We start from the raw sequence: 13,510 nt of genomic DNA on the forward strand, positions 1-13,510 counted from the left end.
TTTCACCATGGTCGAAGCGGATTGAACATGGTGAGAATAAATAAATAATTAAATGGCCACATAGTAAAGTATTTTTTCCATCTAGTAAATGTATTTTTGCATGTGAACAGTGAGTTTGAGCTTCAATCTTGAAGTTCGAACACAGTAATATTTGCTGTTCAAATGACAAAAGAAAAGTAAAAAATACTATAAAATGTAGCTATTTAAGCTTAAACAGATAGGATTTGGCTTTATTTTATTTAAATGCCTTTTAACTGTGTGCTGAAAACTTTGTATTTGAAGTATGCACTTCAAATCTGAGATGACAGCTTAGCAGTTATAAATTACACACACCATGATAGTTGAACCAAAAATTTATTTAGATATTTTCAAGAATGAACAAGTTGGACCAGTTCATTCGAATGCTAAAGCATACTTGACAACTCTCCCGGAATGTCTGGGAGACTCCCGGATTCCGAGTAGGCAGAATAAGATCCAAAACGCAAAGATTCTCCAGGAATCCAAAATTACTTGATTTGCTGAGCCCTGCCCCCGCACGCCCACCTCCCCCTGGCAGCTCCCGGACGCCGACATCAAGAAGTTGGCAAGTATGTGCTAAACTGGGGTATAAACTGTGGGTTTGACAAAGTGTAGATGTTGCCTATAGCAACCAATCAGATTCTAGATATCACTTATTTAACCTGCACCAGCAGGTGCTAATATATATTCCAACCCAACACGCCAGGTTTGCCTTTAATATAATTAACGTTTTAATTCTTGCTGGGGAGAAAAAAAATCACAGAACATCTGCAATTTAAAAAAAACCTGATGTTTGATAAATAATGCCCAATATGTTTTTGTAATTTATTAGAGTTAGAAAGCATCTAAAATTAGGATTAAAATTAATTTAAACCTATAAAAATCCTTAAAGCTTTTGGGGGCTAGGCGACCCCTTGTCATTCAGTTCCATTTACCATACATATATACCTACACTTTGAACAAAACTGTCTGTTCCTGTTTTAGGTTACATGAATGGCCAATCAATGTGGAACATTGAAGCAGGACATGTTCTTCTGGATTAAATGGGTTATGTTGTAAGGACTGCGTGTAAGGTACAAGTGGAGGAATTGTACGCAGCAGTACAGTGAGCGCATATTGAGTGCTAGCACATGGAGGATTTACAGGAAGTGTACGTGGAGCAATAGAATGAATAGAAAATGAACATAGAGAAATAGTCGGAGCAGACAGTCTAATCCGCTGAATAGTTAAATCTTAGTCTCTGCCAGTCCTGGAATTCTCTAGGCTCTTCCAAAAGCAGTCACATCATTAAGCCGTTCACAGCTCACTGGGCAAGAGTGTCAAGGCTCCCAGTCTCCCACACACAATCTACTCTGGGTCTAAAGTTAAAATGAGGTAAAGGCTGAATTTACTGTAATCACCTGTCCCATTTAATCACCAGAGGGTTCAGCAAAACAGAAAACGAGAGATATTTTGACCCTGCAAGGACACTTGAAAATTCTTGTCAGCCAACACATTCTTCACTTTATTTACTTAATAAAAGTGCATCCGTTAGAGATGAACAAAATTTTAGAGCTGTTCTGGGCAATATTCACCTCATTTTGTTCTAAGAATCTTCATTCAGATACCGCTAGTCTTTAAAGGTGTGTTTATGAATCTGGAAGAAATGACCTCTAAAATATGCCACTATATTTAGCACACTTTGGTCCTAAAGGATCTGACCTTTAATTGGGTCACTGCAATAGTACATTGTGGTTAACCTGGCACATCATACATGTCTCTAACATTAGAAGAACTCTCACACATTCATCAGAATACTTTCTTTTAATGCCGGGAAGTATAGATGAGGTAAGAGGTAGAAAGTGGGCTAAAACATATTTACAGTACCAATTATATAATTTGTTACTACTGTAAAGAACCTTACAGAAATACCTTATTACATAACGCATTATAAACAGCTCCTTAATGTATACACAAGAGGCAGGTGGTGAATGCAGTGGGGTTAATTGCCATCTTACCTTCATGTAATTACAGTCACCGCTGGAGGGACAGTTTGGGAGTCTAGATGGTGGGAATGGCATGAAAGCCATCCCCCAATCTCTGCTGCCCCTGGTCACAGGCCTACTCTCCTTAAGTCAAAATCTCAGCCTTTATCAGACAACTTTGGTCTACTAACATCAGAAAGACTGTTTCAAGATTAGTGTCTCAGCTGATCGTCAAACTCTCAATATACTGTATATGGAGGTTAAAACCAACCATAACCACTAGCTAATAACCTATATATAAGCACACAATACAATAACCCAAAGGGGCAGCTATCATTAAAGGCACTCTGATTTCAAAAATCTCTTTGCAGTCATAATAAGAGGAAAAGAGCCGTACAGGTCTGAGCCTGCATAGCATATAGAGGGTCGCAGTGGGCCTTGGTGTGGAAGGTACCACTACTATCACTAACTACCACTACTTGCACTGACTACAACTATATCATGCCAATTGTTTTGTATTTTGAGTTATCGAACACAAAAAAGGGCACAAAAACAAATTTTCTGAGCCAATTTGGCCACTTTAGACCAAACAACTATATGTGTGTGTCTCCACCAACTACCATAGATGGCCAAACCCAAGAACAACACATATCTGTCCAGACTCTTCTCTTAATGAAATTTCACTCAGTGATGACAGCTATGTATGTGCGTTCATTGGACAACTGCACTAACGGGCACCATGAGTCCTGACCACCAAACTTTTGGATCTGTCCAATATAACCACAACATATGGGGCAGCACAGTGGCTTAGTGGTTAGCACTTCTGCCTCACAACACTGGGGTCATGAGTTCAATTCCCGACCATGGCCTTATCTGTGTGGTTTGTATGTTCTCTCTGTGTTTGGGTGGGTTTCTTCCCATACTCCAAAAAACATACTGGTAGGTCAATTGGCTGCTATCAAATTGACCCTACTCTGTGTGTGTGTGTGTGTGTGTGTGTGTGTATGTGTGTGTGTGTGTTAGGGAATTTAGACTGTAAGCTCCTATGGGTTTAGGGACTGATGTAAGTTCTCTGTACAGCGCTGCGGAATTAGTGGCGCTATATAAATAGCTGATGATGACATGTGGCAACATTTGATACAGACCCAGCTGTTTGGTAGCATCTCAAACTGCCAGATATTTACTTGTGTGACTACCTTAAGGCTGACTAAACACTTTACAATCCAGTCACTGGATTCCAATCGGATCTGTGAGCTATTAGGTCATACACGTGGAGTGTCAAATTTTACAAACCTTGAGTGTAAGGCTCCAGGATGATTATGCTGCAGCTGAATGTGGCAATGCCCATTACCCTGCTGTTTATGGTTCTAAAAATGACATCCCACATTTGGCAAAACAGTTGGCTAACTTGATTTTAATCCTGCTGCATCATATCCAAGGATTCTGATGTACAATGTACATTGCCTTGATTAATGGTTGACAATTTGATAATCCAACATTTTTCTGCGGGTGTGAATACATAACAAGTAACGGAGCGGCTTTAGAAGGAGGGGAGCGGATTATGGGACAAAGACCATAACAATGGCTCTCTAAGCTACTCTGCAATAGATGTTCCCGTAACATGAATATTATGCATTTATCTCTAATATTTGCATAGTCAAATACAAAAGTAAAAAAATATGTTTTTGTCTACAATGCATATAATATTCTGCAACGGCCGCTAACAACAGAAAAAATAGGGATCCTTTCAAATGTAATTGTTCACAAATGAATTTATACTCTGTATATATCATTTAAGTTTTTCAGGTCCAGCAGAGAAAGTACTCACTTCCAGGTGCATGTCCACATGACAAAAGTATCCTGCAGAATCTACCTCAGTAGTCGGACTCATTTGCGCTCAGCATCCTGCGCCAATCGGACATCTGCAACTTCGGTATACAGGTAAGTCTGCTTTTCTTTACATCGTTTTTTTACAGATTCGTCTTTTATTTGGAGGACTTCTCGGTGTCGGAATATTCCGCACCGAGAACGCGTACTCCACCCAAAGGGTCACCTGTGCCTATTCTATGGGTCAAGTTGTTACAAAGGCAAGCCAATAAGTAGTAAGCTAATTACATTTTTTATAACTCCATTTAGAAAAAGGATATGAAAAACTACAAATGGGGTTTGAATGCCTTTAAGACTTAATGCACACAAAAAAAAACTTCCGACAATATTAGCTAGCGTGTGCAATGTTTGTAGTGATGGGGCACTTGTATCTCCTGATTTTATTACCTAGCCAATAAAATACAATGCCAAGCTCCCCATTGCGGGATTGTGGTCCAGTGTACTAGCACCAGTTGCTAGCTCTTAAATGTGCAGTGACGAAACTGACAGGTGGTATACCAACATGAAATGTGCTCAGCAGGGTATGAACTACTAAATTAAAAAAAAAACTTATGTACTAACAAAAGGTCAAGCCACCAGCAAACATCACAGAGCAGGTGGTTCTATCATTGAGCATGTATTTATGAAGCAAAGCAATCAGTATTGTCTCAATTCCAAGGTCTAATTTTAAAGAAAACAATTTCTAGATGCAGACAATGTACTGCAGCCATTAGTGAGCTGCCATTGCTCTTACCAGAGTGAAGTCTCCTGTGACAATAGACAGCAAATTCAATTGGGCCAACAAGAATAAGCCCTTACCATTTAGAAAATATATATAACTTTAAATGTGATTTTATTTTAGCTTCCTTCGAATGCAAAGGACACTTACTAAAGCGTACGATTTCATGGAGTGAACTAGGTGGGGAAAGGGCATTTTGCCGTAGTGAATTTACAGTCGGTGAGTGCCAAACCCAAGTTCAGGCAGCCACATCCAAATCCAGCTCTGAGCGTCTCAAAGTTACTTGTTTTTCTGCCGTATCTCTTGCTCCAACTAAAGGACTAGTCTAAGTCTTGATCAGTAGTGTTGGAAGTCTCGTATGCCTGCTATAACATGTGTTTGCAATCAGGAGCAACTGTAAAAATGGATTTTATGTTCAGTAGACATTAAGGACATTCTAATAAATATATATTATGGAGAAGAAAAATTATAACTGTTTTATCATTAATGCCTATGTTAATAACAAGTGACTTTAATTAAGTATTTTTTTTCCTGTGCTTTCCTTTGTGAATTTATAATCCACAGGTATTGGGCGTATCCTGCAGCATCTTGTGTAGTAGAGCACAGCGACCTGCCCCTGATTTCAAAAGCAGACATATCTAGAGATCCGTGCCTTGTTGAATTACGGAGTACGCAAAGCCTAAATTTGCGTGTATAATACTAAACGCGGGCTGTGTTCAGAACGCCTGCCTTGATGAATCAGGCCCATTGTGTCTGATGCAGAACTGAACACAACTTGAGCAAAATTTATGGTCCAAAAATGTGCACGCAAAAATAGCCTATTTCAGGTATCTCAAGATGCGTCCAGCTCTGCATCTACAGCATGTGCACCAGATTTACAGCAAGCGTACTTACACCCACATATTCAGAACAGTAAATGTTTTTTCATAGGAAAAATGCATACGCATGAATGTAACAAAATTGTTATGTAAATACACACACAAAATCCTATAATACATGCACGATCAATGAAGAAAGCACCCAGCAGCTTCAGATTAAAACTGATTATGCAATCAGCCAATCAAAAGCAGTTAGCTAGTGCTGGAGATCGTCGTCATCACCAGCTTGTGTTTGCACCAGGCGCAATGTGTCTATGTTAGAACTAGAGATGGTCACTGACCCCCGTGTTTTGGTTTTGGTTTTGGATCTTGATTACACAGTCGTGTTTTGGTTTTGGTTTTGCAAAACCACCATTGCATGTTTTGGTTTTGGTTTTGTTTGGTTTTGTTTTGCTATTTTGTTGGAAAATTAATGTTTTTGGGCATAAAATAACCAAATTTAGTGCTCCACCTGTTTCTTGGATAAGTAATGTAATTGTAAAGCTAATAAATTATCAAAAAAACAGTTTAATTCCTGGTAGGTAGGCCTTCATTAATTCTACACACAAACGAGATTGTCTTCCTCTCCATCTATGCATATTGGCAATGCAGCCAACGTCTTTGGATGTATATTACACCCTACACTTATAGTTAAATATGTAAAGAAATGGACAAAGGCAGTTTGGTTTCTGTCTCTCAAGGCCCCCCTCCACTTGTCGAAAATACCCAAAAATGCAGGGCTTATAGACTGTACAATATTAATTGAAATGGAGAAGGCCAGTTTGGTTTCTGTATCTCTAGCAGGGCCGTTTTTCCCAATGGGCACAATGGGCAGGTGCCCGGGGGCCCTGCAGCCCAGGGGGGCCCGTCGAAGGCAGAAAAAAAAAACAAACCTGAAAAAAAGAAGAAGAAAATACTTACCTTGCGGTCAGCTGGCGTTCCGGCTCCCTCCATGGTCTCCTCCGTGCGGCACTCGCAGTGGGCAGTGCATGTCGGGCGTGAGGTCATCACGCCCGCCCGACATCCATTGCGGATCGCGACGGAGGAGGAGACCAGGGAGGGAGCCGGAACGCCAGCTGACCGCAAGGTAAGTATTTTCTTCTTTTTTTCAGGTTTGTTTGTTTTTTTCTGCCTTCCACGGGCCCCCCTGGGCTGCAGGGCCCATATATATAATCTTTTTTTTTTTGTACATATAGGGGCCCCGGTGCACTGCTGTGCCCGGGGGCCCAAGATGTTCTTAAGAGGGCCCTGCTCTCTAGGCCCCCCTCCACTTGTATAAAATGCCAAAAAATTCAGCCGTTATAGACTGTACAATATTAATAGAAATGGACAAAGCCATTTTGTGGTCACTGTGTGTATGACACCCTACCCTTAAGGATAAATTGCCCAAACAGCAGCCTTTCAAGACGGTACGTGATATGGAAATGCCCCAAGTCCCTTTCCTCTTTGGGGGTCGATTGCACCCTAGACTTAAATAGAAAGTTTTATCATTATCATCTGGAGCTTCATCCTCACCCTCATCAGTGTGTACGTCATCATCACAGACTATCAATTCATCGCCGCTTGAATCCGCCATTAGAGAACAGTCAGTGCTTGGATGTCTTGGATGGTGAAGGCCTTCCTCGTGGAAGATGTAGTTCATTTTTATAAACATCATTTTCTCCACATTTTTGGGAAGTAACCTTCTACTGCGATCACTGACTAAGTTCCCGGCTGTGCTGAACACTCGCTCAGAGTACACACTGGAGGGTGGGCAGCTTAGGTATTGCAAAGCAAGTTTGTACATGGGTTTCCAAATGGCCTGCTTTTCCTCCCAGTAAGGAAAGGGACTGTCTGACATTTCCATATCAATTACCTCTTGAAAATAATCCTCCACCATACTTTGCATGTTTATACTCGTATTGGATGGAGTTATGGGCAAGGTGACAGTTTTTTTTGAAAAATCCTTCAAACCAGCCCAGATGTTAAATTGTTCTGGTCTGCCCCCTGCGTCTTCCCTGCTTCTTTTTGGGAAATTTTTTACGAGCAGCAGTAGCTTGAGAAAGTGAAGGAGGACACGTTGTCAAGCCGACGCCCAGTTCAGTGGCCAACTTGCGGAGCAATAGCTCCTTGCAAAAGTGCACATCTCGTTCATTTTGAAGCAAAGACTCAATGTAGGTCTTAAACCTTGGATCAAGCACAGTGGCCAAAACGTACTGATCCGAGTTCAAGATCTTAATAACTCGAGGATCATTGTGAAGCGAATTAAGTACTTGATCGACAAGGCCAACATACTTTGCGGAATTGCTTGATTTCATCTCTTCCTTCAGTTTCTCAAGCTGCTTTTCCAATAGTCTAATTAAAGGAATGACTTGGCTCAAACTAGCAGAATCTGCACTCACTTCACACATCACAACTTCAAATGGTTTCAGCACCTTGCACAGGACTGAAAGGATTCCCCACTGTGCAAGAAGAAAAATACATCCCCCTCCTTTCCCAATGTCATGGCTTGTGCAATACGCTTGGATGGCTTTGCGCTGTTCCTCCATCCTCTGCAGCATGTACAGGGTGGAATTCCACCTAGTTACCACCTCCTGCTTTAGTTGGTGGCAGGGCAAGTTAAACTGCTCTTGGAGCTGCTGCAATCTCCTACATGCTGTGGCCGAATGCCTGAAATCTTACGGGCCACCGAAAGCATCTCCTGCACCTCACGGTTATTTCGTAGGAAGCTCTGCACCACCAATTTGATGGTGTGAGCAAAACAGGGAATGTGCTGGAAATCACCCAGTTGTAATGCTCGCACTATATTGTTGGCGTTATCAGAAATTACATATCCTGGGGAGAGTCCAAGTGGTATAAGCCATGTATCAATCAAATCTCTTAGTTTGCATGACAAATTGTCAGCTGTATGCCTGTTAGTGAAGCCGGTGATACAAAGAGTGGCCTGCCTGTGACAAATGTTACATAGTGGTGTACATGCTGCTGCTGTTCCTGCTGGTGAAGGTGAATGACCAACCCAGTGGGCTGTCACAGTCATATAGTCTTTGGTTTGACCACTTCCACTTGTCCACATATCTGTGGTTAAGTGGACAGTGGGCAGAATGGCATTTTTCAGCGCAATCTCTACATTTGTACACACTTTTTGGTATAGTTGTGGAATAGCTTTACGGGAAAAATTGTGTCGCAAAGGAATTCTGTAACGCGGACACAAAACCTCAATTAACTGTGAAAAACCAGCTGCGTTTATTGTGGATATTGGACGCAGATCTAACACTAACATTGCAGCCATGGCGTCTGTGATTCGCTTGGCGACTGGGTGACTGCTGTCATATTTGCTTCCCCTCGCAAATGATTGTTTCACAGTTAATTGTTGAAATGTAGGACTGTTCATTTTATTAACCTGCCTCTGGGATGACAATTCATCCCCAGCAGCAGCAACAGTGGGACTAACACTTTCTTCAGAGGAATAAATAATAGTGCAGGAGTCATCCAGCCTTAATAAGTGTGATGCAGGGCTGACTCCGAGCGCTACTGAGGATATTGATGAGGATGGTGTGATGGGTGTATTTTGTAGCCGTCGGGATGTCGGTGAGCGGATGGTCCTAGCTGATGATGAAGTGCTTGTAATTTTTTTGGAAGAACTTTCAGTTTTTCACAACCCTTTGCCATGAACTCTCGTCAAATGGCGTAACATAGACGAGGTTCCAAGATGGTTAAGGTCCCTCCCTCGACTGACTGTGACTTGACATACACTACAAATGGCTATATAGTTGTTGTCTGGATTGGGGTAGAAATAATTCCACACATATGAAGTGGATTTTTTCGTTTTATGGCCTGGCATGACAATGCCCTTTTTCTTGTCACGTGCCAGAACTGCTGCCACTGGTGCTGGACTTACACAAACAACCTCATCCTCATCAACATCCTCATTAGCGCCCTCGTCGCCTACACAAATCTCCCCCTCATCCTCTTCTATTTCCATAGTGGCATCCTCAATTTGTGTATCACCGGCTACACTTGGGCTGTTCAGGCACACATCAGCAGAACTGCTGAAAGGGTCCCTCTTTATGGGTACACTAACAGAATGCTCACGATTAGACATCCCACTGTTGGATGAACTCTCCACAGGGATTGGTGTCATTTGTGATTCAGAGCAAACATTATCCTCTAATGCCTTACTGTTATCTTGCAGCTCGGCTTTGACGCGTAACAGTAGTTGTGCACCACTTGTAGGCTCGGTAACATTTTTGGATCTGCCACTAATAGAGAAAGGTGAAGGCCTCATTCTCTCTTTGCCACTGTGTGTGTAGAATGGCATGTTGGCAATTTTTTTTTTTTTTAATCGGCACTTAACTTTTCCTCAGTTACACTTCTTTTTCGCTTCAACACAGTAAATTTTTTTGGGGTGTGTGTTTTTTTGACTGATTTCAAAACACTGTGTAGTTTGACATCGCCTTCCCCAGATGACGTAGTGGGAACACTACCATCAGGACTGGTGACAGAACCTGGTTGCTCATTCTGCTCATATGTGGACTGCTTTGAATCCATTCTGAGCCCAAAGCACTTGTAGTGCTACAAATTGTTTTAGATACTGCTGACAAATATGACTTTTGACAGCCAGAAATATTAATGCAAAAAAATGGGGGACACCCCAAAAGCACTTGTAGTGCCAAATATTGAAAAAAAAGACTCCTCTATCCTCCTCTCTTCTCTATCAATTGTTATCAGAATTGTACTCAGAATTGTACTCAGAATTGTACTCAGAATTGTACTCAGAATTGTTATCAGAATTGTATTCTCTATCCCTGCTCTAATCAGCCTGTGACTACACCCTGCTCTCTCCCTCTGTCAAATGGCGATGGATTGCTGTGGAGGCAGGTATTTATAATTTTCAAGTATCGCGAGAACCGAGCCCCGAGATCCGACGATGTCACGATGACGTTCGGTCACGATGACGTTCGGCCTCGATTTGGAATCCGAGCGGGCGGGAGAGTACCGAGCCTGCTCGGCTCGGTACTCGGATAGGCAAAGTTCGGGTGGGTTCGGTTCCCGGGGAACCGAGCCCGTCCATCTCTAGTTAGAACACTCCTTCCCTGCTCCTCAGTGATGCATGCAATGCTGCCTAGGCCTAGGTATTTGTGGATTATTCTGTGAGCATGCACAGTGTGAAACCACACTCTTTATTCTCCATAAACGGGTGTACATTCAACTCTGCATAAGGCGCACAGTGCATGACCGCACTTGTTACTAATATACCAGTCAACAATTTGTAACGTAGCCAAGAGGCATGTGTATGCAAAATGTGTTCAGTTTGGATTGGCTGACCTGCCACATACAGAGCCATTATGCGGTGGTGAGCTTGATGGTCAGGGCACAGGTGAGGAGCAAAATCATATCACAGCTACAAATCTCAAAAAGTCAGTTACAGGACAGGTTATTTTCCAAATCTCCAATTAATTACAAGTATTGTAACAAAAGTAACCTAATCACTGAGTTGCATTGAAATTCAGCATTAGAATGAAGAAATATAGAACCATTTCTGGGAATTTCACCTCCAGTTGGATATATAGACAGGTGCGCACTGCCCTCCTCCACTCACGCCCGCTGCATGCAGCGCAGGATATAAACTAACCAAAACAGAACTAGCCCTGGCGGCAGCTACTCTTACCTAGTCTCGTGCCTGTGAGGATCTGACTGACCAGTCAGTGCATTGGATTGGAGAACATTCAGATTTATTAACATAAGGGAAAACTCAGCTGTGCCACACTTACACTCAGGGGCAGGCTGGGCTGGGGGTAGGGGGGCATCTAGCCCCCGGGCCAGTCCCATAGTGGGCTTCCTTGGGCTTGGTCACTGGGCCACCAACATTTTTTTCCCTTTACAATGCTCCTAATATGCTGCTGAGTCAAGTCTTGCCCCCCGGGCTAAAATTTGACAGCCCTCCCCTGCCTATACGATCTTTATACAATGCTTAAGTTTACCTATTCCTGATCACTTATGCTATTTATAAGAAATAGAGATGTGTGATACATAGGGTCTTATGTATGAAGCCCTAAACCATACGGAAACCGCTTTTTCCCACATAGCTTAGGCATTTTTAAGTAAAATTGTCATTTAAAAAAAACCTAACACATGTATTAGGCAAATTACTGCATTAAACCGCAGTCCCCATGATAGACTGCGGTGTGGGGAATTGTATCAAGTTCCGAAAAGCTTAGCTTTTTGGAATTTGTACCCAATGGCTAATGTCATCTGAAGATGGTGTCAGCCATTGAATCCTCTGACCTGACTTATGACCTATGACCTTTGCGACAGTGACTGGAATTATAAGGTGAGTAAAGTCTCCTATTTGATGTGCTGTCCCGGGATTACTGTTTAAGAAATGGTTATGAAAAATCATCTGTCATCGTTGTGAAGGCAGATTATAATTAATGGGGCAAAACTCCATTAATTAATAAATGGGCCCCATAAAGTGTTTTAGTCTTTCTGATATCACAGCCATTATAGGGACTAAACCATTGTAGAAATGACAGCTGAACACAATGTAAGTAGGACATTTTATACTTTCAGACACAGTAACTGGAATATCTGTTGGCTGTGGGCTGACTTGCATTAGGTTTAACAGCACTGTTATTATTGTCGCAGCTAATTTTAGTGTTTTTACATCTCATAAATATGTCTTCTTTTTTACTACAAGAGTAGTACCTGCTTGAATCATTATTTTATTCTTTACAGGGCATTTTTTGCAGGTTTTAAGGGCAGCTAAATAACTGTCGTCTTTCACGTGATTACAAATATACGTTTGAAGCCTGTATGTATACTGTAACCTATTTACATAGAAATAAGGAATTATTTATTAAATCACAAAACTGACTCATTCATTTTTCAAGCTAATCACTTCTACAGCACATGCAGTTGTGTGTGTAATCATTCAGAGCCAATCAGGAAACGTTGTTCAAGACAGGTAGACTTCCTAAAATTGGATGATGTTGCCAAAAGCTTATACACATCTGCTCATAATTCAGTATCAATTGATTAATACTGTGTTATATACTGTATGTACTGCATGATGATATCTGTACATACATACATACATATATATATATATATATATATATATATATATATATATATATATACTATACCTACAACTGGCCCTACCAGTAGTTTTCCCTTGAGTTATTCTCCATGAAGCATTGTGAGTTTGTGTTCTAAGCCTCCCACAATCCCCTCCCAACATCCCTGGAATGTGCAAGTTCCCCTTAACAGCTGTGAGAGAATCATCAGAGTCAGGAAGAATTCCTGGCCACAGCATACGAGTGTGGGAGAGTTAAGCTACAAACATATCCAGCAACACCAATTCTTACACTGCTCCCTATATCCAACTTCTAAAGCTCTTTCTCCCTTTCCATGTAAGTCTATGTCATCACTTCCTTAACCACCTGAATGAATTTGACATTTATTCCTAAAGGCTTACCTTCCAGCACCACCTCTTTACCGGTCTTCTTGAGAGCCTGCACGGCGTCATCGTGAGTGGCGTCAGATAAGTCAGCCCCATTGACAGACAAGATGGCGTCCCCCACATAGAGAGCACCCGTCAGATCGGCAGCTAAGCCCTTGAAAATCTTGGAGATGAGGATAGGCATCTTGTTTTCCCTGCCGCCTGTGAAAATAATGACAAAGAATAAAATGTCTAATATATGTGTTCGGCATACAACAACTGACGCATCATTATTTTTTACACTGCATTTAATTCCTTTTAGACCAAGACATTGGCAGAGAATTAAGATTTTTTTTTTCCTCTTCCCCCTTACATCACCAATTATTTTTTAGTTATTTCTTCAGAAAGGCACAATTTTTTGTTCGTTTTTAATAGAACCCCAACTCATAAGGATGAACGTTTATCGCTGCCATTCAGAGATGGCGCTAGCAGAACAGGTATTGCAAGTAACACCTCAATACTTATTGAATAGGTTTTCCCATACAAATTCTATTGAATCTTACGCTGGCGGGTTTATCGTCCGCGATAGTAGTGTTATCAATGACGGCGACCCATTGTTTAATGAGCAAAACGAACAAAAGCCCTA

At 41.5% G+C, this 13,510-nt stretch overlaps 1 protein-coding gene across 1 annotated transcript in view; it reads right to left on the minus strand.

The window, feature by feature from the left end:
* Positions 1-13,510, minus strand: part of SNTA1 (syntrophin alpha 1) — a 57,684-nt gene that overhangs the window by 30,255 nt on the left and 13,919 nt on the right. The window contains exon 2 of the mRNA XM_075177536.1: positions 12,901-13,086. Within this exon, the coding sequence (XP_075033637.1) occupies positions 12,901-13,086 (186 nt within the window). The remainder of the gene's footprint in view (positions 1-12,900; positions 13,087-13,510) is intronic.

The sequence above is a fragment of the Mixophyes fleayi genome, chromosome 6 (genome assembly GCF_038048845.1).
Source record: "Mixophyes fleayi isolate aMixFle1 chromosome 6, aMixFle1.hap1, whole genome shotgun sequence".
Lineage (NCBI taxonomy): Eukaryota > Metazoa > Chordata > Amphibia > Anura > Limnodynastidae > Mixophyes > Mixophyes fleayi.